Raw genomic sequence first — 27,225 nt, forward strand, 5'->3', positions numbered from 1 at the left:
CTAAATGAACAAATTGTGGGAACTTTTTACGTGGTAGTGCTCCAGCTGCTGGTCAGAACAATGAAAGTAATCTTGGCATAGCCTACTGCCCATTACGCTGCTGGTGTTTAGGGTAGCAATGAAAGTCCTCCGTCTCTGGCAGTGTTTCAGGACTTGCTTCATAGTGTCAGTGGCTCAATTTTTATTACTAGCAGTCATGCAGGTTCCAGATGGGGACTCAGGAATACCATCAAACTCAGATATGGAAGTACTCTTCATTGCTGTTTCTGTAGCACTTCTGTTTTACCAGTCAAGGTTGTTAGCCCTGAGCTGAACCCAAACTAGTGGACAACTCTTAGTCCTCTACCCTTTGACCTGTTTGGCATGAGTGACCAAGAGCCAAAGCATAAAGCCGGCATTACTCTCCAGGTCACTGAGGCACGTAAGCCTCCAAACCATGACAAGGTTGCAGTCCTCATGGAGGAACCTTGGCATAGACCAGGAATCAAATCATGAAATCTTGAAATCTTGAAGAGCTAGATGATGTCAACAATGAAATTGAATTATTCTGCTGTAAATCAATTTCTTCATGGTTCATTATTTTTTATTTATGGACTCTTTGCAATCATTTTATTATTGACAACAGTGCATTGTTTTAAAGCTTCATGACACTATTATACTTTCACCTTTTTCAGAATGTCTGTTTTATCACGCCTCAGTTTTTATACCAGTTCTTCTGTATGTTTTCACAACAGGTAAGCATTACTGTTTCTATATTGAACTTCTGGATGCTGTATATTGTCTTTTTCTGCAGATTAACTATCTCTGTCACTAAAGGATTTATACAATTTGAAGGAAGAAGCACTTATTAAAATCCAAATCTGGAGTGTTTTCCCTTTGATACCCATTCACTTCAGTTTGTATTTGGGTGGTTTGATGCCATTCTCCATCAAATGCTTTTTTGATATCAATAGCAGTCACTCTCACCTCACCATGGCATTTCAGCTATTTGGCTGTGATGAGGTCTGGAGTTGAGAAGTGTAGCTTGTGCATTGGTGAATAGGCTATTGATGAGTAAGTTTTGCTTGATACCACTGTTGATGAAGTGTTGCATTTCTTGATGCTTAGGAGTAGACTGATTGGGCAGTAATTACTTGGATTGAATTTGTCGTGCTTTTTGTGAAATTTTTTACCTGGTCAGATTTTTACGTTGTTGAATAGATGCTCAGTAGAAATGTAATAGTAACCAGCATGAGTAAAAGGGGGAGAGAGAGAGAGAGAGAGAATGAATATGAATGTAAGGTGCATAACATTCTTAACAACATGGGTAAATTCAAGACACAATTTTTTTTTAAGTTAGGGTATGATAACCTGATGGCTGTTACAGAAATCAAGTGGCAAGTTGAATAAATATTCTACAGAGCTTGGTATTGGGGAAAGAATAAAGCAGTAGGGTAGCTATGGTAAAGAAAGAAATCAGTATGGTAGTGAAAATTCTTGGAAGATCAAGATGTAGAATAAGTTTAGAAGTAAGTTGTTACTGGTGGAAATCATATATGAATTTCCTAATAATAGTTGCACTGTAGTGTACATCAAAGATTTAACTGTAGCCTTCACAAACAGTACATGTAATACCCATGGGTGACTTTAATAGGCAAAACCAATGGTCATGAGGATGAATTTGGAGTGTATTTGGGATTAGGTTCTTGCAATATGACATAGAACCAACCAGGAAACAGTCTGTTTTAGAGTTGACATATTGAATGAGCCAGGGTTACTTAATGATCACATGGTATAAAAAATACTCTGGTAATCATAACATAGAATTTGGATCTGAAACTGTTTTTTTAGTTAAAGGCAATTGTTTGTTATGTCTCCCCTCTCGCTGTGAAACGGAGACATTTCCTTCTCCCTTATTAGGGAGAGAACAAACCCGTGATAGGTCAAATACCGGGTGAATGCGTAGTGTTTGGGTATTGCAAGTCTGTGTCTTTGCTGTTTTTGCTGCAGGGTTGAGTGCTTGGTGGCGGGTGCTGATGCTTTTTTGTTGCCGGTGGGGGGAGGGGGAATCATTACTTGGGGTCGCTTACGCGCAGGAGGGAGGGGAGCTGGGTGGGGACTTTGGAATACTAACATTTAACTGTCATTCATTCTTTGGGGCACTCCTCTGCTTTCGTGGATGGTTGCGAAGAAAAAGCATTTCAGGATGTATATTGTATATATTTCTCTGACATTAAATGTACGTTTGAAACCTTAAAGCTATAAGGACTGAATTAGCTGAGATGGAATGAGAAAATAAATAGAAACATAAAACAACAGATAATTAGTAACGCACATGGAATGCTGGAGGAACTCAGCAGGCCAGGCAGCATCTGTGGAAAAGAGGACAATCGACATTTTGGGCTGAGACTCTTGAGATGTCCTTCTTCAAAGAAAGGGGCTTCCCTTCCTCCGCCATCAACACTGCCCTCAACTGCATCTCTTCCATTTCGCACATGTCTGTCCTCACCTCATCCTCCTGCCACCCCGCCGGGGGTAGGGTTCCTCTTGTCCTCATCTACCACCCCACCAGCCTCCCGTGTCCAGCACATAATTCTCTGTAACCTCTGCCGTCTCTGGCAGGATCCTACCACCAAATGCATCTTTTCCTCTCCTCCCACTTTGTGCTTTCCACGGTGATCACTCCCTGCATAAATCCCTTGTTCATTCATCCCTCCCCAGTGATCTCCTTCCTAGCATTTATCCTGGCAAGTAGAACGTGTGTTACACCTGCCCCTACACCATCCCCCTCACTACCATTCACGGCCCCAAACATTCCTTCCAGCTGAGGCGACACTTCACCTGAAAGTCTGTTGGGGTCATCTGTAGTATCCAGTGCTCCCAGTGTGGCCTCCTGTATATCGGTGAGGCCCAATGTAGATTGGAAAATTGCTTTGCTGAGCACCTACGCTCCGTCTGCCAGAAGAAGCGGGATCTCCCGGTGGCCACCCATTTTAATTCCATTTCCCATTCCTATTTGGAAATGTCCATCCATTGGTTCCTCTACTGTCGCAATGAGGCACACTCCGGTTGGAAGAGCAACACCTTATATACCGTCTGGGTTTCTTCCAACCCGATGGCCATGAACATCGATTTCTTGAACTTCCAGTAATGCCCCCTCACCCTCACCCTCACCCTCACCAAATCCCTATCCCCTTTTACCCCCCTCACCTTATCTCCTTGCCTGCCCCTTTTTCTTTCTTCCATGGCCTTCTGTACTCTCCTATTAGATTACCCCTTCTCCAGCCCTGTGTCTCTTTCACCAATCATCTTCCCAACTCTTTACTTCACCCACCCCACCGGTTTCACCTATCACCTTGTGTTGCTCCCTTCCCTCCCCCCCACCTCCTAATTCTAACTCCATTTTTTTTTCCTCCAGTCCTGCTGAAGGGTCTCAGCCCAAAACATCAACTGTACTCTTTTCCATATGTAGCCCCCCAGTAAGCCTCAGGCTCGCTCAACTCGTTGTCGTCTAGGGGAAGCAGCCTTCGGCCCCGCCAAACTGGGTAATCAAGTTTATGTGGATACTGTGTAATTGTACCCCACCCCGCCAAATAACAGACAATACACCATATACGATTAAATGATTACAATTTATAGATATTACTGGAACTATATAATTAATAGAGATAAAATATAAAAGGAAAGTAAAAGGCGCCACACTTATCAAAGTTCAACCTCTTCATGCACAAACAGTTGGAGCTCTAGTAACGGTCCTGTTTTCACCATTTGATCCCCTCTGACCACCTCGACCCACTGCCTGGGACCAACTACGGTGGTCGATCAGACGCTCCACACGAATCTGTCTTCGTCTCCTCTCCTCGCCGTAGACCCTGGACCTCGGACTCCAGCTCGGGGTCCGCCCCGTCAGCCAGCTCACAGCATCACGTCCACTCTCTCTCCCCATCGCACCTTCTCCTCAAAAACGCATAACACAATAGCTTACAGACACACAAGAAAGAATAACGTCTATCCCAATTGGTTAGCAAGTGAATACAACTCCCTCTTTAACCCAAACAAGCTGCTAGCGAGAGAACTTTCTCAGCAGTTAACATAACAAAGAAGCCATTTTGATTAGCCTACGCAGTAACATAAAAGAAGAAACCCCTTACACATAGATGCTGCCTGGCCTGCTGAGCTCCTTCAGCACTTTGTGTGTGTTCCTTGGATTTCCAGTATCTGCAGATTTTCTCTTGTTTGAGATAATTAGTAACAGTCATTCATGGAAATATTTCATGATTCCCAATAAAATGTATATAATTATAAGGTCTGCACAAGGAAGGTTGGTTGGCTGAAGAATTGCGTCACACTGGAAGAAAAAGCAATCAATATGATTTGGTGGTAGGCTAGAATATTTAGGGTGGGAGTGGTGAATACTGAAAAACATCCACTGCTGGTCCAACTAGTTAGACTCGATGTTACAAGCCTGCTTTGATAGTGTCACCTGGGAGGTATTTCAAGTTTCTGAATACGAGGAAATGGTCACAAGCTTCATTTGGAAGTGCATTGAAGACATTGTTCCCCAGAAATCGGTCCAGGTCTATCCAAAATAGAAGCCTTGGATAAATAGTTCAGTGTGTGTTGCTCTCAGTGCAAAGGATAAAGCCTTCACCTCCAGAGACAACAGGAGAAGAGATACCACTATGATTTACATAGAGCCATTAAGGTGGCAAAACGGCAACACAAACAAAATCCAGTCACAACTCTATGACAATGGCACACACAGCATATGGCGAGAACTGCACACTATTGTGGACTTCAAGAGGAAACGCAGCAGTATAGCCAACATTGCCGCCCTACTCCCGGGTGAGCTAAATGTTTTTTACACCCAATTCGAGGTTGATAAGACTGAACCCCCGAGGAGAGCTGCCGACAACATCTGCTCCTTGGTCATCGCTGAGGCTGAGGTACATAGAACATTCCAACGTGTCAACAGTTGCAAGGCAGCACGGCTGGACAGCGTTCCAGGGCAGGTCCTCAATGTGTGTGCGGAACAGCTGGATGTGTTTATGGACATTTTTAATCTCTCCCTCCCAGTGTATAGTGCCCTCCTGTTTCAAATCATCCATCGTTGTCCCTGTACCTAAGAAAACCAACAATTGACGCCCTGTCGCACTCACCTCAATTTTAAGCAAATGATTTGAGAGACTGGTTAAAGACTATGTCTCCAGCATGCTACCACCCACACTGGGCCCCCTGCAATTCACCTACTGACGGAACCAGTCTACCAATGATACTATAGCCACAGCAATACACACTGACATCACTCACCCGGAGAAGGGGGATGTATACATTAAAATGTTGTTCCTGGACCATAATTCAGCATTCATCACTATAATTCCCTCCAGGCATGACAAGAAGCTCAGAGACCTCAGCCTGCACCCTGCCTTGTGCAGCTGGGTCCTAGACTTCCTGTTGGATCACTGACAGGAGGTAAGGATGGGCTCCCTCACCTCTGCCCCTCTGACCCTCAACACAGGTGCCCCCCAGGGTTGTGTTCTGAGCCCCTCCTCTACTCCCTTTACACCCACAACTGTGCTGTCCCACACAGATCCAATCTGCTGATCAGATTCACAGGTGACACTACTTTGATCGGCCTTATTTTTAGCAGTGACAAGACAGCCTACAGAGGAGAGGTTAACATGCTGACTCAGTGGTGCCAAGATAACAGCCTCTCCCTCAATGTCCAAAAATCAAAAGGGCTGAACGTGGATTACAGGAGGAATGGAGACAGGCTCACCCCAATCAACATCAGTGGGACTGCACTTGGGAGGGTGAGTAGTTTCAAGCTCCTTGGTATACACATCACCGAAGATCTCACCTGGACTGTACACACCGACTGTGTGGCAAAAGAAACACAACAAAATCTTTTCCACCTCAGGCAACAGAAAAAGTTTGGCACGAGCCCCCAAATCTTCAAGACCTTCTACAAAGGCACCATTGATAGCACCCTGACTGGCTATATCACCGTCTGGTACGGGAACTGCGCCAACCTTGATTGCTGGACACTGCAGAGTGTGGTACGGACAGCCCAGCGCATCTGTGGATGTGAACTTCCCTCCATTGAGGACATTTACAGCAGATGGTGTGTAAAGAAGGCCTGGAAGATCGTCGGGGACACCAGTAACCCCAACTATAAACTGTTTCGGCTGCTTCTGTCTGGCAAAAGGTACTGCAGCATAAAAGCCATGACCAATAGACTATGGGACACTTCTTTCTACAAGCCATTAGATTTATAAATTCACATGTCTGTACATTATAATGGAGTCATAATGCAAAGGTTTTCACTCCCTCACATTGTGGGATGGATGTAAGATTTAAGTAAAATTCAAATTAATATTCAAATAAAGAAAATAGATACTGAAAGGTTACTAGAAGAATTATTAAAACACGGGGAAATAATTTAAAAAGCAAGAGAACAAAAATAAATGTTAAGAAAATTTTCTAAACAGATCACTTTAAAGTGGGCAATCACAGGGTTGAGACTAATTGAATGTACAAATAAAAATTCTGAGAGTTTTGTAGGAGTAGCATAGGATACAGAATTTCTGCTTCTAACAAGTTGAGAAACTTGAATTAAATGCCAAATACAAAAAAAAGCAGCAATGATTTCATAGAGATATTTGGAAGTTTAGATGATCTAAAGATTGCATTCAATGTAAATTGATTAGTAAGGATATCATCTAGCAATAGACATATAAAACATTATTTTGATTCTTCTATGTATCAGTTCCAGCCAAATTCAAAACCTGTTCATTCTTACTATAGCAAAAATGAATTTTTCCTCTTCACAGATTCTGAGTCAAAGACTTCTTTTTTTGGAGAAAAGCTTTAATCCTGTGAATCTTTGTCTATCTTGGGATGAACCTACAAATTCCCACTAATTATCCTTATTTGCTAGAATAATTATTGTTTAGGATTTTGGCATGTACATGTCATAACAGCATCTTGCATTCATATGGCATTAACAAAAGGTTGATGTTGGAGGGCAGAAATGAGAGTGGAAATACCATATTTAATATGGTGTTAAATATGTTTTTTAGAAAAGTTCAAATATGGTAGTAAACTACAAGGATATTAAGTCAATTGCTTAGTCAGAGGGGAAATTTTAAGCATCTTTAGCAGAATATATGATTACAGGTTTAGGAACTGAACAGTTAGAAGTAACATTAGCACTAACTGAATGGAAGAAATTGAGACAGCATAAAGTCAGAATTGGTGAAATACAGATTTTTTTTGGTTTATTTTGCTAAAGGAGTTTGGATGTGGAAGTTAAGACAGTGGAGGGATTGAAAGCAAGATTGAGGATTTTGATATAAATATTAAATGTTAGAGGCTGAAGCTATGAAATTGGAAATAAGTGTTGAGTCATTACCCTGAGTTTTTTCCAACTGAACTCCAGAGAATTGAATGTTGTATAGTTGACTGTTGCTTAGCAGCAAAACACTGATAACAATTTTTTAGATCCTGCAGTTAATTTCATTTGAATAGGGTAATTAAAATGAACATGGATGGTTCACCTTCGCTCTAAAATGCAGGCTACCCTTCATATAATCAGATAGGTGGGTGGATAGCTTGCAGATATGTATGTACCTATCTATTGGATGAAAAGACACTTAAACTTAAAGTACCACATTAATATATTTTTCTTGCAGACGTTGTATGACGGTGCTTATTTGACGTTGTACAACATTTGCTTCACTTCCTTACCCATCCTCATGTACAGTTTGTTTGAACAAGATGTGCATCCTCGGGTACTACAGAGCAAGCCATCATTGTACAAGTAGGTTGAATTTGATTATTCCTTTTCATTTGTTTCCATGCAAGAAGTGAGTTTGAATTTTGTTTGAATTTTTGGAGTGGAAAAAATATACCAATTGTAAAGATTTTGCACTCTGATTGGAAGTAATGATCCTAGCAACTGACCTAGAAGAAACCTGTCCATAAAGATCTTGTTACTTTTGGGTCATGGATTACATGTTCCATGATGTCATTATTTTCTTCAATATCTAAGTAATACCTAAATGTCGAGCAGCTAAGCCATGGAAGAACTTTCATACAACAGTGAACAATTTGTAATTTTCAGGTATTTTCCAAAAATGTAAGATAAATGTAGACTAGATCACATCAGGAGTTTAAAAATATTTCAAAATACTTCAAATTTAAAAGTATTGAATTTTGAATAGATTGAATAAATAATTGTAATTTCATTCAAACTCATACAGCAGACGCACAATATTTTACTGTCATCAGCAAGGTTAAGGAGCAATTGTGACTTAATATACTGTTAAAAAACTTGTTCATGCAACCAAGTGTAATATCTTAAGGAGGGATATTCTATAGTGAGACTCATTTGGAAATACTTGAAATTCTGTTCAACTTTGCAATTTGACTGGTGGGTATAGCTTGGAAACCAAGAGTCATTTACAATTTTGGAATTTCTCTTTTGCATTGATTCAGAACTTAGATTCAATTTCATTGCACAAATTAAGGTTAACTGGGACAGCTTTCTCATCATTAGAACTGCAAAATCCAGGTTCTAGTTGTTTCAGGTACTGGGAGAAAACAAAGAGCCCAATTAAACAGGAAACTAGATTGGTGGTAAAACAAGTTCCACAACTTGTAGAAGGCAGTAAAGATAAAGTAGAATTTGAGCAGTTCTTGATGAAGGAAGAAAAAGTTCAGTTTTTAATAATGCTTATAAAGACTAAAAGATGAATGTATTAAAATAATCAAAAATTTACTGGACCAAGATCCTGTCAGTGAGTTGTGAGTTCCATTTCATCTGCTGATCTTTAGTTTGTTAATGTTACTGTACGTAATTCAATGTAATTCGTACAATTCTTATGATCAGCATGATAATTCACTACATACAAGTTAGTATACTTTGAGATAAGGCTTCAGTACAAATCCTGAAATGAATTTCCCTGATGGAGCCTTACTGGTAGTAACCTTAAGCTCTTTTTTTAAAAAAAAAATGTTAATATTTATCCTTGACCTCATGCAACTAAGCCAATTCTGGATCCACTTAGCACTCAAGGATCCCATGGGCATTTACCTTTTAAACCAGCATGCTTTGTGGAATCTTGTCAAAAACTTTGCCAAGATCAATGTAAAGGTTTTTTTTAAAGATTACCTTTATTTGTCTCATGGACATTGGAACAACGAAACATGTACAGTGAAACATAGTTTGTGTTAACAACCAGCACAGTCCAAGGATGTGCTGAGGGCAACCTGCAAGTGTTGCCATGCTTCCAGTGCCAATGTAGTATGCCCACAACTTAGTAACCTGTACTGACTTTATGCCTTTGGAATGCGGGAGGAAGCTGAAGCACCCGGGGAAACGCATGTGGTCGCAGGGAGAGCATGCAAACTCCTTACAGTGGCAGGAATTGAACCGTGATCACTGCTGGAAAGTGTTACACTAGCTGCCACGCTACCACGCCGCCCCTCTTTATTCCTTTCACCATCTCAAGAAAAATTCAATTGTGAATCGGGCATGAACATTCTTTGTGAAATTTGATTAGTCATGCTTTTCCGAGCAAAGACATCCTAAAATTGGGTCAGCTACAAGAAACCAAAGGTAATAGTAGTGAATGTTTTTGTGGCCATATTAGTGGATGTTTTTGTGGCCATAATCAGCAAAATTCCAAAGGGCTCACAATTAAACCTTTGCTGTTCAGAGAATATAGTAATGATTTAGATTTTAGTACAGAGAAAAATTATAAAATAGTTTGTGAACGGTACAAAACCATTCTTGTGCTCGTGGTTGACAGCGAAGAGTGCTTGCTCCAGAATAATATCAGTTGACTGATCATTTAGACTAAAATAGGAAAATTATCTGGAGGAGTGAAGGGGCATAGGAAATGATGCTGATTTTTTTTTTCATCAATCAAATCAAACTAACTGACCTGTATTATTCTGTTTATCCCTTCCCTTTTTTAAAAAAAAGTACATCCCTTCCCCTTTTTTAAAAAAAAAATACAATGTTAACAATCATCTGGCACCACTCACAGTCAGGGTGGATTGAAAATAATAGTCAGAACCTCCTAATTTGTCACTTTTAACAGCCTGAGTTATCTTCTTTCCAGGTCTGCCAACTTTAGTCATAGAGCTGAAATGGACTCTTCAGCTCATTTGGTCTATGCCGAAATGCTAATCTCATCGACCTGTACCAGGATCATAGCCATCCATTTCCCTCCCATCCATGCACTTATCTAAGCTTCTCTTAAGACTTCACCTTTAAGACACTCATACCTTAATTCTTCACCTCTTACAATGTTTATACCGTTAAATATTTCACACACTTCCTTCTACACTGAGAGGATCATGTTTTTCAATTTCTCGAGTGCCTTCAATGCCATACAGCCCTCGTTGCTGGGGGAAAAGTTCTGTTCCTTGCAGCTCAGCACTTCCATTATATCCTGGATAATGGACTACCTGACTGGCAGACCACAGCATGTGCGGCTTCAGAGCTGTGCATCAGACATGGCTATAAGTAAAACCGGGGCCCCACAGGGGACTGTATAAGCTCCCTTCCAGTTTATTCTGTATAGATTGGACTTTAGGTACGAAACTGAGTCATGTCATCTGCAGAAATTCTCTGATGACTCAGCAATAGTTGGGTGTATGAAGGGAAGACAGGAGGATAAATACAGGGCCTTGATGGAGGACTTTGTTAAATGGTGCAAGCTGAATCATCTGCAGCTCAACATTAGAAAGTCAAAGGAGATGGTGATGGACTTTAGGAAGACCAAACTTGCACTGCTCCCTGTTACTACTGAGGATGTGGGTGTGGAGGACCTACAAGTATCTGGGGATGCACTTGAATGACAGACTTGAGTGGAGCACCAACACAAAAGCTGTGTACAGGAAGGCCCAGAGTTGCCTGTACTACTTGAGTAGACTAGGGTCCTTTGGAGTATGCAGGCCTCTCCTTCACATGTTCTACCAGTCTGTTGTCGCCAGTTCAATCTTCCATGTGGTGGTGTGCTGCAGCAATGGCATCAACACTGGTAATGCCAACACTCTCAATAAACAGATGAGAAAGACTGACTCTGTTGTAGGAATCAAACTGGACGCACTGGAGACTGTGGTTGAATAAAGGACCCTATGGAAAATCCTGGCAATTCTGTACAATGTTTCTCACCCTCTGCATGCCACCTTGACTGAACAGAGGAGCACTTTTAGTAATAGACTAAGCCAAATGTGCTGCCCCAAAGAGCGCTATACGACGTCATTCTTACCTTTGGTAATTAGGCTCTATAATAATAGCCAGGGAAGTGATGGCCCCTCATGTTAGACTGTTTGAGGGAACTTCTTTTTATTCTTTCTTACTTTCCTTCTAAAATTTGTTATTTGTATATCTGTGCGTTTGTAATACTGCCGTGATTCTGCAATTTCCTTTGGAATCAATAAAGTGCCTGTCTGTCTATCTAATCCACAGCATGTGAAGATGCAACAAAGTTATTATTTAGATCTTTGCATACATCCTGCTCTCCACACATGGTTGGACCTTAATTAGCCCCATTATTTCTTCCTTATCCTTTATGTAACTTGTTTTGATCTAGGCATTTTATGGGTTTTATATAGGAAGACTGTTTGAAACATAAGCGGGGCCAACTAATTGGGTCCTTAAAGCAGTAAAAAGCAGCTCTAACTTCATGGAAAGAGCTTAATTTGTTTTAATAGTGCATCTGTATATAATGACTTATAAAGATCTTAATTTTGCTTTTGTATTTTTTTTTCACTCTACTTTCAGAACCATGCAGCATTTTGTACTAATTCACATTTTGTGTACCTCTTCCTAGTGATGTATAGAATTTCTAGTCTGTTCTGATTGTTGTCTTTTTCTTACAGCAAACTCTGGCCTATTTGTGTATTTAATTAAGGTCATTATGTGAGTGAATTCTATGAATAGGTTATACAGTTAATTTAAAGTTAGCCTTAATATTTTGTATGAGGTATTTAGCATGAGTGATATTTCTTTATTTTAACAGGGAGATTAGCAAAAATGAGGTTTTGTCTCTGAGAAGATTTCTGTATTGGACTCTACTAGGATTTTGTCATGCCGTTATATTTTTCTTCGGTGCTTATCTTCTGAGGGGAGGAGAAGATATCTCCATGATGGGAAATGGTCAGGTAAGACTTCGAATTTTATTCTTGCGTCTTTTTTTTAACTTTTATTCTTATACACTTTGCTGCCTTTCTCAGTTACATTGTGAGCTGTGTAAATAATTGAGCGTTCTCAGACCTATTTGCAGTAGCATACCTAACCATATGGGTGGGTAAAATACTGGAAATACTGAGCAGGGAGATGATAGTCAAATAACAAAGGTAGCTGGCATAAGGCACTACACAATCTCATCTCTTTACCTATACATTTGGTCAGGTGGTCACTTAGCTTAAACAAACGTCAATGTTTTCATATCTCTGAACATATTAAAAAGTCACATGCAGTGTTCATGAGATCATCTTGTAATGCTTCATTTCATAAGTTATAGTTCCCATTTAACTGCAACAGTTTAGCTCTATATTTGAAGTTCAAGATTCATGCAAAACTGGCCTATTTGCTCTTTTAATTGAACTGTGTAACTGTCTCTGGACATGTAGAGTTTTGCTTTTGTTCAGAGTGCAATTCAACCATGGTTGTATAATCTAATGCTGCTGACTCCCATTATTTACTGTTCATTCTGCCTTTAGAATTAACGTTAATATTAAGGTGATTTTTCAGTTTCATTGTGGAATTATTTATTAAAAATTGCATGCAAAATTAAACTTGAAATTTAGCTTCATACAAGGCAATATATATCTAAATAAATATCATAGTCCGCATTGCTTTCCACTCTCTTTAATATTATGTTGCTGAAGTTTACAGAGGAGAAATGCTTTATCAGTTGATCACTTCCTTAGTCATTAATTTGCATTCTTTGAGCCATTTGCAGGATATAAGTTTTTATATATTAACTCTTGCTTTTTAGATGTTTGGAAATTGGGCATTTGGCTTTCTCGTCTTCACAATTATGTTTATAACTGTTACATTAAAGGTAAGTGCAAAATGCTGAAATGAAGCTAAAACAATGATCCCACTTATTGAAATTCACTAGTAATGTGCTTTGTCTCCTCTGCTAAGTTCATTCAATGTCATGATTGAGTGAATGTGTCATATTCACACTAACATTACTAATTTTTATTGTGTGTATTTAAAAAATACTTTGAAGTTCATAAAATATAGATTAAAGTGTTTAATTCAGTAAGTATTCAATTAATTCAGTTGGGTATATGACACAGATAAACAAATCCCCAGTGGCCTTGAGAGCCTTGACATTGGTGCCTGTACTGCAGACAGTTTGCTTCCACCTGTCTCATCTGTTTGACTATAAGATATAGGAGCAGTGTGAGGCCATTTGGCCCATCAAGTCTGCTCTACCATTTCATCATGGCTGAAATCTCCTGCCTTCTCCCTGTATCTTTTTGTGCCCTGACTAATCAAGAACATATCAAGCTGTGCTTTAAATGTACCCAGTGACATGGCCTCCAGAACCACCTGCTTCCACAGATGCACCACTCTTTGGCTAAAGAAATGCCTCTTCATCTCTATTCTAAAAGGATGCCCCTCTATTCTGAGTCTGTGTCCTCTGGTCCTAAACTTGCCCACTATAGGAAACATCCTCTCCACTCTATTAAGGCCTTACAACATTTGATAGGTTTCAATGATGTCACCTCTCATTCTTCTGAATTCAAGTGAATACAGGCCCAGAGCCATCAATTGCTTCTTATATAATGAGCCTTTCAATCCCAGAATCATTTTCATTAACCTTCTCCAATGTCATCACATCCTGTCTTGGGTAAGAGGTCCAAAACAGCTCTCAATACTCCCAAGTTTCTTCTACCAAAATGCATGACCATATGCTTCCTGACACTGTATTCCATCTGCCACTTCTATGCCCATTCCCCTAATCTGTGCAAGTCCTCCGATCACCTCTCTGCTTCCACAAAATTGCCTGCCCCTCCACCAATCTTGGTATTGTCTGCAGACTTGGCCACAAAATCATCAATTCCGTCATCCAAATCATTGACATATAACATAAAAAGATGTCCCAACAGAGACACTTGTGGAACAGCACTAATCACCGGCAGCCAGTCAGAAAAGACTCCTTTTGTTCCCACTCTTTGCCTCCAGCCAATCAGCCAGTGCTCTATCCAGTGTATCTTTCCTGTAATACCATGGGCTGTTAACTTGTTAATCAGCCTCGTGTGGAACCTTGTCAAAGGCCTTCTGAGAATCAAGTACACAACATCCATTGATTTTCCTTTATCTATCCTGCTTGTTATTTCTTCAAAGAATTCCAACAAATTTGTCAGGCAAGATTTCCCCTTTTGAAAACCATGCTGCCTTTAGCTTATTTTATCATGTGCCTTCAAGTACCCTGAAACCACATCCTTAACAATCAACTGCAACATTTTCCCAATCACTAAAGTCAGACTAACTGGCGTATAATTATCTTTCTTCTTGCCTCTATCCCTTCTAGGAGTGACATTTGCAATTTTCCACTCCTCTGGAACCATTCCAGAATCTACTGATTCTTGAAAGATCATTACTGATATCTCCACAATCATTTCAGCCACTTCTTTCAGAACCCTGAGGTGTACACCATCTGGTCCAGCTGATTTATCTACTTTCAGACTTTTCAGTTTCCCAAGCACCTTCTCCCTAGTAATAGCAACTTCACATATTTCTGCCCTCCCCCAACACTCTTGAACCTCCGGCATACTACTATTGTCTTTCACAGCGAAGACTGATGCATAATATATAGTTTGTCCGATATCTAGTCTCGCCTCTCTTTTATTCTTTATATATCTGAAGAAACTTTTTATATCCTCTTTAATATTATTGGCTAGCTTACCTTAGTTTTCCATCTTTTGTTTCGTTATGACTTTTTTTAGTTACCTTCTGTTGGTTTTTAAAAGCTTCCCAATCCCCGCTCCCTGGCCTTTAGCATTATCATGGAAAAGGATAGAATCAGAGAGGACAGGAAAATTCTTAATTGGGGAAGGGCAAATTATGAGGCTATAAGGCTAGGACTTGCGGGTGTGAATTGGGCTGATGTTTATGAAGGGAAATGTACTATGGACATGTGGTCGATGTTTAGAGATCTCTTGCAGGATGTTAGGGATAAATTTGTCCCAGTGAGGAAGATGAAGAATGGTAGAGTGAAGGAACCATGGGTGACAAGTGAGGTGGAAAATCTAGTCAGCATACACGAGGCAGTATACATGAGGTTTAGGAAGCAAGGATCAGATGGGTCTATTGAGGAATATAAGGAAGCAAGAAAGGAGCTTAAGAAGGGGCTGAGAAGAGCAAGAAGGAGGCATGAGAAGGCCTTGGCAAGTAGAGTAAAGGAAAACCCCAAGGCATTCTTCAATTGTGTGAAGAAAAAAAGGATGACAGAAGTGAAGATAGGACTGATTAGAGATAAAGGTGGGAAGATGTGCCTGGAGGCTGTGGAAGTGAGCGAGGCCCTCAATGAATACTTCTCTTCGGTATTCACCAATGAGAGGGAACTTGATGATGGTGAGGACAATATGAGTGAGATAGATGTTCTGGAGCATGTTGATATTAAGGGAGAGGAGGTGTTGGAGTTGTTAAAATACATTAGGACGGGTGATTCTCCGGGGCCTGATGGAATATTCCCCAGGCTGCTCCACAAGGGGAGGGAAGAGATTGCAGAGCCTCTGGCTGAGATCTTTATGTCCTCGTTGTCCATGGGAATGGTACCAGAGGATTGGAGGGAGGCGAATGTTGTCCCCTTGTTCAAAAAAGGTAGTAGGGATAGTCCAAGTAATTATAGACCAGTGAGCCTTGCGTCTGTGGTGGGAAAGCTGTTGGAAAAGATTCTTAGAGGATCATGGTCTGATCGGGGACAGTCAGCATGGCTTTGTGAAGGGCAGATTGTGTCTAACAAGCCTGATAGAGTTCTTTGAGGAGGTAAGCAGGCATATAGATGAGGGTAGTGCAGTCGATGTGATCTATATGGATTTTAGTAAGGCATTTGACAAGGTTCCAAACGGTAGGCTTATTCAGAAAGTCAGAAGGCATGGGATCCAGGGAAGTTTGGCCAGGTGGATTCAGAATTGGCTTGTCTGCAGAAGGCAGAGGGTGGTGGTGGAGGGAGTACATTCAGATTGGAGGATTGTGACTAGTGGTGTCCCACAAGGATCTGTTCTGGGACCTCTACTTTTCGTGATTTTTATTAATGACTTGGATGTGGGGGTAGAAGGGTGGGTTGGCAAGTTTGCAGACTACACAAAAGTTGGTGGTGTTGTAGAGGATTGTTGAAGATTGCAGAGAGACATTGATAGGATGCAGAAGTGGCAGATGGAGTTCAATAGATGAAGTGTGAGGTGGTACACTTTGGAAGGACAAACTCCAAGGCAGAGTACAAAGTAAATGGCAGGATACTTGGTAGTGTGGGGGAGCAGAGGGATCTCGGGGTACAGGTCCACAGATCCCTGAAAGTTGCCTCACAGGTGGATAGGGTAGTTAAGAAAGCTTATGCGGTGTTAGCTTTCATAAGTCGAGGGATAGAGTTTAAGAGTCGCGATGTAATGATGCAGCTCTATAAAACTCTGGTTAGGCCATACTTGGAGTACTGTGTCCAATTCTGGTCGCCTCACTATAGGAAGGATGTAGAAGCATTGGAAAGGGTACAGAGGAGATTTACCATGATGCTGCCTGGTTAGGAGAGCATGGATTATGATCAGAGATTAAGGGAGCTAGGGCTTTACTCTTTGGAGAGGAGGAGGATGAGAGGAGACATGATAGAGGTGTACAAGATAACAAGAGGAATAGTTAGAGTGGATAGCTAGTGCCTCTTCCCCAGGGCACCACTGCTCAATACAAGAGGACATGGCTTTAAGGTAAGGGGTGGGAAGTTCAAGGGGCATATTAGAGGAAGGTTTTTTACCAGAGAGTGGTTGGTGCATGGAATGCACTGCCTGAGTCAGTGGTGGAGGCAGATACACTCATGAAGTTTAAGAGACTACTAGACAGGTATATGGAGGAATTTAAAGTGGGGGGTTATATGGGAGGCAGGGTTTGAGGGGCGGCACAACATTGTGGGCCGAAGGGCCTGTACTGTGCTGTACTGTTCTATGTTCTAACTTCCCACTAGTTTTTTTTCCTGTATTATAGGCCCTCTCTTTGACTTGTCAGCCACGGTTGCATCATCTTACCCTTAGAATGCTGCTACTTCGAGTTGTATCTATTCTGCACCTTCTGAATTACTTCCTAGAAATTCCAGCCATTGCTGCTCTGCCATCTTCCCTGCTAATGCTCCCTTGCAGTCAATTTTGGCCAGCTCCTCTCATGCCTCTATAATTCCCTTTACTGCACTGTAACACTGATACATCTGACTTTAGCTTCTCCTTCTCAAAATGAAGAGTGAATTCTATCATATGATCGCTGGCTGCTAAGGGTTCCTTCATCTTAAGCTCTTTAATGAATTCCAAATCTTTGCATAACACCCAATCCAGAATAGCTGATCCCCTTGTAGGCTCAACTACAAGCTGCTCTAAAAAGCCATCTCATAGGCAAACTTCCAGCACCAATCTGATTTTCCATATCTACCTGCATATTGAAATCCCCCACGACTGTAGTAGCACTGCTCTTTTGACATGCATTTTCTTTCTCTCGTAATTTGTATGCCACCTCTTTACCTCTGTTTGTTGTGTATTTTACTGCCATCAGGGTCTTTTTACTCTTGCAGTTCCTTAACTCTACCCACATCAATCCTACAACTTATAATTCTATGTCACCACTTTCTAATGATCTGATTTCAATTTTTAGTAACAGAGCTACCCAACCTTCTCGGCCTACCTACCTCTCCTTTCAATACTTTGGACGTTAAGCTCTCAGTTATAATCTTCTTTTGCTGTAATACAGTGATGCCCACAACAATATTCATGCCCATCTTTAACATGCTACAAATTCATCTCCCTTATTCCATATACCGTGTGCATTTAAATATAACTCAGTCCTGTATTCATCACACTTTTTGATTTTGTCCCCCTTTTACATTGCAACTCATCCCAATGACTGCAATTTTGTCCAATCATCTGCCTGGCCTTGTTAGCAATCTGACCACACACTGCCTCTGTTTGTAAACCAAGCTACTCATCCTCAGCCATATCACTGCAGTTCCCACCCCCCTGCCAAATTAGTTTAATCCCTCCTGAACAGCTCTAGCAAACCTGCCTGCAAGGATGTTGGTCCCCCTTGGGTTCAGGTGTAACCTGTCCCTTTTGTACAGGTCGTACCTTCCCTAGAAGAGATCCCAATGATCCAGAAATCTGAAGCCCTACTGCCTGAGCCACTTATTCAGCCATGTATTCATTTGCCAATTCATTCTATTCTATTGCCCTCATTGGCGCATGGCACAGACATCAAACCAGAGATTACTACCCTGGAGGTCCTACTTTTCAGCTTTCTACCTAGCTCCCTAAAATTTCTCTAAAGGACCTCTTCACCTTGCCTACCTACAAAATTGGTGCCAATATGTAACACGACTTCTGGTTGTTCATCCTCCCCCTTTAGAATGCCGTGGACCTGATCCAGACATCCCTGGCCCTGTCACCTGGGAGGCAACATACCATCCAGGTGTCTCTATTGCACCCTCAGAATCTCAGCTTTATTCCTCTGACTGTGGAATCGCATATCATCACTGCAGTCCTCTTCGCCTCTGCTCTCTTTTGAACCGCAGCGCCAGACTCAGTGCCAGAGACCTGATTGCTACAGTTCCCCCTAATAGGTCACCACCCCCCTTCCCCGAAACAGTTTCCAAAGTAGGAAACATTGAAGGGATGGCCACAGCAGTATTGTGTGCCAGCTGCCCATTTCCCTTCCTCTTTCTGACAGTCACCCAGTTACCTGTCTTCTGGAACCTAAGGGTGACTACCTCCCTATAGCTCCTATCTATCAGTTTCTCAGTCTCCCGTATAAGCCAAAAGCCACAGAGCTGCATTCCAGTTCCTTTACGTGTTCTCTGAGGAGCTGCAGCTTGGTGCACCTGGTGCAGACGTGGTTGTCCAGGAGGCTGGAGGTCCCCCAGAATTCCTACATCTCTTACGCACAGAACAATACACTGCCTCTGGAGCCATTCTCACTGAGCCCTAACAGATGAATAAAGAAGAAGAAACTTGCCTCGCCCAAGCCGGATGAGCCAGAGCCAGAGCCAAAGGCACTCCAACACTGACCCACTCACAAAGTGGCTGCTCTGCTTGCTCCCGCCCGATTTTTATTCACCCTTTCTAAGGAATCCTGTTCATTGATTTGGGCATAGTCTAACTCCGACAAACTGCTGTGAAGCTCTGACTTTTTAATCTTTGGCAGTGAACCTAAGGGAAAATGTAGCTTCTTGTTGCGCTCCCACTCATCGATTAGGAGCAGTCCATGTAATTACTTACAAAGCAAGCAACTTTGTAAGCCCATCTTCTCCCTCTTTCTCCATCTACTGAGTTTCCTTGAAAAGCATCTAAGCAATCTTTTGCAACCATTTCCTGCAATATCAAGTTCCAAATTCATATCCTTCTGAATGGGGATTTACTTTCCTTTTTGGATTTACTAGTAACTGTCTTGAATTTCTGGCCATTGACATTATTTAATAAACTCTGTTTTATGGAGAAATTATTTCCATTTGAAGGAGAATTCAGATACTTTTGATTATGTAGTTTGAAAGTGGTGGTTAAAAAGCCATGAATTTCTTGCAGTTTCTGAAATAATTGATGTTGCACAAAGTAGAAGTTTCATAATGATACCTTCAAAGATTTATATTTTGCCGTGCACTTTGAGTACCTTATCCGTTCAGAATGTTGTTAAAGGCAAGTCCTTATCAGAAGTTTCTAATGTGAAAATTGGAACATTTACCAATTTATTTAACTGATTCTTTATTGCTTGCATTGAAACTTATTGTAAGCTTCAGTTCACCTAGTATTTTATCCCAGCCTAGCTGGTGGTTATGATGTTGTTTACCCCAGTAACCCTTTCTTCTTTCTCTCCTTTTCTCCTGCTGCAAATGAAAATAAGCTTGGAGTAGAGACTCATTACTGGACCTGGATAAACCATTTTGTTGTGTGGGGTTCAATAATTTTTTACTTTGTGTTCTCTTTGGTTTATGGAGCAGCACTTTGGTAAGTGTGGTTGTTGTAGCTTATAAAAACTTTTCTTTTTGTTAAGTGTATGTTCTATTATAAAATTTTCAAATATGGATGTTCAAATAAGGTGAAAACAAATTTCAGTTGTCAGAAAGTGCCATATCTTTGATATGAATCTTGCTAATGTGTAAATCTAAAATAATAGAAAATTGTTTGCATGGACTAGATGGGCCGAGGGGCCTGTTTTTGTGCTGTAGTGCTCTATGACTTTATAAGATCCTGGAAACACTTAGTTCAAGTACCATCTGCAGAAAGAAGCAGAGTTAACAATTCAGGTTAAAAACTTTTTGTTAGAATTGAGAAAGAGAAAACAAAGCCAGTTTTAAGTTGCAGAGAGTGTGGGTGAGGAATGGCTAGATTTTATGCCACTATAAGGCTTTAAATTATTAATGATGCCTTTAAGTTAAATTTGTTTTTTATTTCCAATAATGGGCCTACAGTACCTCATTTCTCTCATTTGCTGCTAATAATATTTCAACAACGAACAGTCATTTGGAAGTAGATAATTTGTATATCAAATTCCGAACTGAAAGAAGTATTATGAATCTGTGATTGCTTCACAGTAAGCAGGCCAATCAAATCAATCCAAATGATCAGACAACAAAGCAGGATGTAATCACCTACAACTATTAAACTGACATCAAAACATTCTGTAGAGGCTCAAAGTAACATTTGAAAATACACAGAAATTGAGCATTTGTAGTCCATGGGGTTAGGGATTTCCTAACATTCATATTCACAACTTTCTTAGTCAAGGATTTTCTCATGAACATGCTACTAAATAGATAAATACTTATACTAATTCAAGATTCTTTAGCCAGAGGATATAACCCCCTGTCAATAATATTTCATAAATTCTAGAAAGCATAGACTCATGCCACCAAACCTTTTTCATGCCCATTTTTGATCACAGTTTTCATACTTCCTTATCCACACAATTTACTTTCATACTTAACTTTGTTTCATCAGCAAGCTTTCATTTGTCATATTTGGCTCCTTCCTCAAAATCCTAACTGTTAAATTTTAACAGCTGAGGGTCCAGGTGTTCAGGCGATCTGCTTGACATTGTGAAAACAAACCTTATTATTTCCCTGTATATCGGTGAGACCTGACTTAGATTGGGAGACTGATTTGCTGAACGCCTACACTCCATCCACTGGAAAAAGCAGGATCTCCCAGTGGCCACCAATCTTAATTCTACTTCCCATTCTCATTCCAACATGTCAGTGCATGGTCTCTTCTACTGCTGCGATGAGGCCACACTCGAGTTGGAGGAGCAACACCTTATATTCCATCTGGGTAGCCTCCAATCTAATGGTGTGAACATCGATATCTTGAATTTCCAATATTGTGCCCCCTCCCCCCATACCATTCCTCATTCTCATTTCCCTCTCTCACCTTATCTCTTTACCTACCCATCAATTGCCTCCCTCTAGTGCTCCTCCCCTTCACTTCCTTGCATGACCTTCTGTCCTTTCCTATCAGATTCTCCCTTCTCCAGTTCTTTGTTTTTCACCAATCAACTTCCCAGCTCATTACTTCACTCCTATTCCTCTCCCAGTTTCACCTATCACCTACTACTTTGTATTTTTTCCTCCCCTCCTCCCACTTCTTACTCTGACTTTGTAGGTTTTTTTTCCATTCCTGGTGAACGGTCTTGGCCCAGTGCATCAACTGTTTACTCTTATCCATAGATGCTGTGTGGCCTGAGTTCCTCCAACACTTTGTATGTGTTGCTTGGAGTTTTAGCATCTGCAGATTTTCTTTTGCTTTTTATTTCTCATCCAGTTTTTGTGATTTTATCAGTTCTCTTAATGTTAAATCTATTATTCCCAACCCTGAGAATCCTCCTATAACAACCTCTGTTAATCACCTATTGATCCAGAAATGCTTTATTCACAAATTCTTCCTTACCTCTTCCATTAATTATATCCAGAAAAAACTTAGCTTTCTTTAAAGCTCTCCTTTTTATAAATTTATTACGTTGAGATTTTCAGTGTGTCCTGGTATCACATGTTAATTTATTTAGAGTTACAAAAACTTATTGCATTCTCCTATCAGCTGATTTCAGTTGTCTTTTTATTTTTTTCTCCTCATTCAATAATGCTTGTGTATTTGCTACCAGCCAATCCACAGGTGTTACTCCAGAATACATGAAATTTTAGGGAAATTGTCACTAGTACACATAGAGTACAATAGCTTCTGTCCTCAGAACTCAAAAATCAAATTAACCAGTAGAATTGTTTGCAGTTATAAAAATCCCTTGTGTTTTTCTATTTTGAGAATACAGTGGATTCTGGCTATTTGGAGACATCGGGACCAGTGCACTTTGGCTCAATTAAGCGGCTGTCCCAGTTATCCAAGTTTCATGGAAGTAGTTAAAAAGGCATAAAAAAGACAAACTACCATTTTTACTGAGTAACAAATTATATATTTAAAAGAAATACAGAACAAATTAAAACACTACCAGTATTACTGCAGTATTATAAAGCTGTTCATAAAGGTTACTCTCAGAGGAGTTCAAGTATATGCTAGCATAGTACTTGGTTGGTAAACTATCTACTCTTAGCCCCTTAAATCATCGAGGTTTAACACTTTTCCCAATAACCAACTACTTATTTTATCAATTCCTGACGTACTTGAACAACACAGCAGATCCATTGTTTTCTCTGAACCTGATACTGTTGCATGTTTGTAGCAAAAGGAACTATCTGGTGTGCCACAATTTTTTTTTAAAAAGTGGTCTTTCATCAGCATTATAGATATCTGCACAAAAGTTTTGAAGCAAGACAGAATTCTGTAGATTTCCATGTTTCCGTACCTACAGCATCAGCACCTCCTTTCTCATGTGTGTCTTTTTGAATTTGATGTAGTGCCTACATTTCCATGGAGACAACCATCCATCGGTTGCTTTAAATTTTTCATGACTCAGCTTCTTAACTAGCTCCTCTGACTTCTTTTTTAATTATTGGTGTACACACACACACACACACACACACACACACACACACACACACACACACACACACACACACACACACACACACACACCCCATCCAGTTACAATGTAAAATCATTGATTGAGGATGTCTTCAGCACCTGGATCTTTACCTTCATACTTTCGTTTTTGGGATGTTCCTGGTGTCCCTCAAGCAATAGCCATTCTTCTCGCCGTTTATCTTGCTGATGTCAAGCATACAATTGTAGATTTCGACACTCCAGTTATCTCTGCCAGCTAACGAAGAGTGCTGTTAGGCGGATAGCTTTTAATTTGGTCCAATAGGGTGATCTCTTTTTTCAGCGAGGGTTAAATCTTTTCATGGCAAAAAAATGTTTTTAGTTAAAATAGAAAAAACAATACTCCAAAATCACTGCTTTTTGAATTGGCATCCATTGGCCAAATGAGTAACATAACACAAGCACTTGCAACTTTTGGCTGTAAGCACGGTGTAGAGTCTAACGACCACACAAGTGCATGTGACTGACCATCTCCTGCCCCAATTAAGTGGCATGGTGTCCCAAATTAATAAAGGGAATCCCAGCTATTTTCTCGATTTTGTTCTTTAAGATTTGTCCCAAATAAGCAGCTGCCCAGATTAACCAATGACCCAATTAACTGGAATCATAGTCATAGTCATACCTTATTGATCCCGGGGGAAATTGGTTTTCGTTACAGTTGCACCATAAGTAATTAAATAGTAATAAAACCATAAATAGTTAAATAGTAGTATGTAAATTATGCCAGGAAATAAGTCCAGGACCAGCCTATTGGCTTAGGGTGTCTGACCCTCCAAGGGAGGAGTTGTAAAGTTTGATGGCCACAGGCAGGAATGACCTCCTATGACACTCTGTGTTGCATCTCGGTAGAATGAGTCTCTGGCTGAATGTACTCCTGTGCCCAACCAGTACATTATGTAGTGGATGGGAGACGTCCAAGATGGCATGCAACTTGGACAGCATCCTCTTTTCAGACACCACCGTCAGAGAGTCCATTTCCAACCCCACAACATCACTGGCCTTATGAATGAGTTTGTTGATCCTGTTGGTGTCTGCTACCCTCACCCTGCTGCCCCAGCACACAACAGCAAACATGATCGCACTGACCACCACAGACTCGTATAATCCACAGTGTTATATACATTGTTACATGCTTTCAGCAGACATTTTGAATTCTTATGCTCCCCAGCATTTATGCTTTCTGTGAAGATGGAAAATATTTGTTTAACATCAGCTCTTTCCTTGCCCTCCTTTTTAATTTTTCCTACCCGCCTCTGCTTTTGCTGTTGTCATTTTAGAAATTCTATATTAATATTTATAATCTCTCATGTCATGGCTAAAATAAAGTAAAAGAACCGATTTTTTTTTTTTGTTTTGTTTTCACTTTTAAAGAGGGCATTTGGCACCAATAACCTCACAGTTGCTGTCATTGTAATCCTAGTTCATTCTTAATGCAAGTTTAGATATTTAATTCTGTAACATTGGAGAGGATTTAGAGAGGTTATGGTCTAGTTCAAGTATTGGTTCCAGACCTGTGCATCAAAATGTATTTTATTTGTCTCCTCTTTCCAGGCCATTTTTGCAATTACAAAGCATGTATGCAGTTTTCAGTCATTTGTTGTCCAGTGCTTCAGTCTGGCTTGGCATTATCGTCATAGTAGTTACCTGTTTGTTTCCTGATGTCCTAAGGAAAGTATTTTGGAGACATACACGACCTACTTTGGCACAAAGATCACAGGTAGGTGCCACTTACTTCAGCAAGGATGCCATTTTTAGGTGTATTGCAATTAAAATTGAGTTAAATTTTTCCAGAAATCACTAGAAAGTAATTGAAGTTATGTCCTCAATGAAATTGTATAACTTCATAAAAATGTCAGTTGCATTTCATATTAGATATTACGTGGTATTCATGGTCAGATTATTCTTAACTACAGTATGAAAATGTAGCTGAACACAAAGCATTAATAGGTTGAAAGTAGTTTGCTAAACGATGAGGAAAGGTTTTAGATCAGTTATTATCTTGACCAGTATTTAGCCTCTCATTGCATGCGTGCGGATCATTTCTCAATGTATCTAGTTTATAATTTAAATAACATACGCTGTGGATCCTTGTGACTGTATATAATAATGTCAGAAGATTATTTTGGAACAGATATTTTATAAGGTAAGTTTTAGCAGGACCCTTAAAAATAAATATTAGATATGAGTTTATAGGGTATAATAAGAGCAGCTGAAAGTCTGTATAGGTGTAACTCTAATATTTTAATCACCTTGCTAAATTCAGACTACTTAATAACCTACTAACTATGTCATCTTGATTTGTATTGATATACGCCTTGAATATTACAGAGGTGATAAAACTTTGTTTCCATTCTTATTGTCATGTTGAAGGATGTCATTGGTATTTCTAGAATAAAATTCAAAACCGCTTGTTAGATTTTTTGTTTATGAAATTTTATGCAATATTAGTGACAGCCAGCATTGCTTTTCTCCTATGTAGCTATTAATGAAAAACATTTAAGTATCTGCAGATTTAAATAATGAACTGAGTCTTTAAAATGTGCATGTCACACAATTTACCAGAACTTAAAAGTAAATGAAATATGCTGAAGATCTTGCAGACATTTAATGTGGATTTGGATTGTAGTGTGTGCAAGTGATCTACTTCAACTTGGACCTAGCTACATTGTGACTAAGCAGTTATGAATTCAAATTGAAATTGGTGTTCATATTCAATGCTTATAACATGGATTTTTGTTGTTTGTGTTGGAGTAATAGTCAACCCAAGAGACCTGTATTGGGTGATTTTTTTTGGCTGAACTGAAGTGATGCAGTATGTCAAGGAAGACTGCAGTTAACACCTGTTTCTATGAGAGGCACTTGCTGGTTAAAGAATAGTTTCCATTAATAATCATCCAGGAGTGAAAGTTAACTTTCAGATGGGTGAAATAGTTTAGTTTAGTTGGATTATTTTGTGCTCATGGAAAATGTGAGATATCCAGAGAAGATGTTTTACTTCATTTAAATTCGTACTTCTACACTGTTAGATTTTACAGAAAAATGTTATAGTAATTCACTTTAAGTAATGCTTTAATCCTAAATTATCATTTCTGAAAAGTTTCATAAAATGAATGTGCAAAAATGAGATAATTGCACTTGGTCTTTGCCTTTTAATATAAAAAAAATCATTGCAATTATAATTAACCTTCAGAAGATCCTTATTAGAGCTAGAGTTTTTTTTGTATTGAAGTTAGGAAACACTGGTAGATGCAAATAGTGGTGGAACTGCAATCTTTAAATGACAATTCATTTTAAGTCTGAAAGTTTCTGCTCAGGAAGATTAGGGACATGGAGGGAAGGCAGGATAGATAATAGTGGAATTTGGCCATAATTTTATTGAATAGTGAAACAAGTTGAAAGCAAAATGGCTATATGTTCCACATTCCTTCTAAAGTTTCAAACATGAAATATTGACTGTCTTGCTTTCTACAGATATTGTCTCTTGTGCTCAGTTTTCTCCCCCTAGCATTTTCTATATTAATTTGTTTCCCAGCACCTCCAGGTTTTTTTGATTTTTTTTCCATTTTCATTTATTTATGGGCAACGAATAAGCTTAATGATAATATGCACCCCTTGTAAGTGACTTGAATACTGAGCTAAGCTGAAAAGGATATTCAACCATGGAGTGATTCACTCTGTTGTGTAGTGCTTGCCTTTTGAAAACCGTGTTTTAAAAGAAATTGTGTGGTCACTTCAGGCAATACTTCTAAAGTTGTTTCCACTAGTTCAGAATTTGTAATCAGCTAGTGCATGTAGCCCAATTAGGTTGTACTGTAAGAGATATAGATCTTGCACATGAATCTCCTTCTGTTAGGTCATCTCTGATTCTTCTTCACTCCAAGGAAAACAAACTCAGCCTTACCCACCTTTCCCCATTACTAAAATCTCCAATCCAATACAACCTTATATATTCTTTCTATACTGCTGCGATCAGAACAC

General features: G+C 39.8%; 1 protein-coding gene across 4 annotated transcripts in view; it reads left to right on the forward strand.

The window, feature by feature from the left end:
* The window catches only part of atp11b (ATPase phospholipid transporting 11B), a 178,089-nt gene that overhangs the window by 111,729 nt on the left and 39,135 nt on the right, over positions 1–27,225 (forward strand). For all 4 annotated transcript variants that reach the window (XM_072255213.1, XM_072255216.1, XM_072255214.1 and 1 more), the window contains 6 exons: positions 675–734; positions 7,674–7,801; positions 12,018–12,159; positions 12,999–13,064; positions 20,102–20,205; positions 24,799–24,964. In XM_072255213.1, the coding sequence (XP_072111314.1) occupies positions 675–734; positions 7,674–7,801; positions 12,018–12,159; positions 12,999–13,064; positions 20,102–20,205; positions 24,799–24,964 (666 nt within the window). The remainder of the gene's footprint in view (positions 1–674; positions 735–7,673; positions 7,802–12,017; positions 12,160–12,998; positions 13,065–20,101; positions 20,206–24,798; positions 24,965–27,225) is intronic.

Source organism: Mobula birostris, chromosome 4 (genome assembly GCF_030028105.1).
Source record: "Mobula birostris isolate sMobBir1 chromosome 4, sMobBir1.hap1, whole genome shotgun sequence".
In the NCBI taxonomy this organism is placed as follows: Eukaryota; Metazoa; Chordata; class Chondrichthyes; order Myliobatiformes; family Myliobatidae; genus Mobula; species Mobula birostris.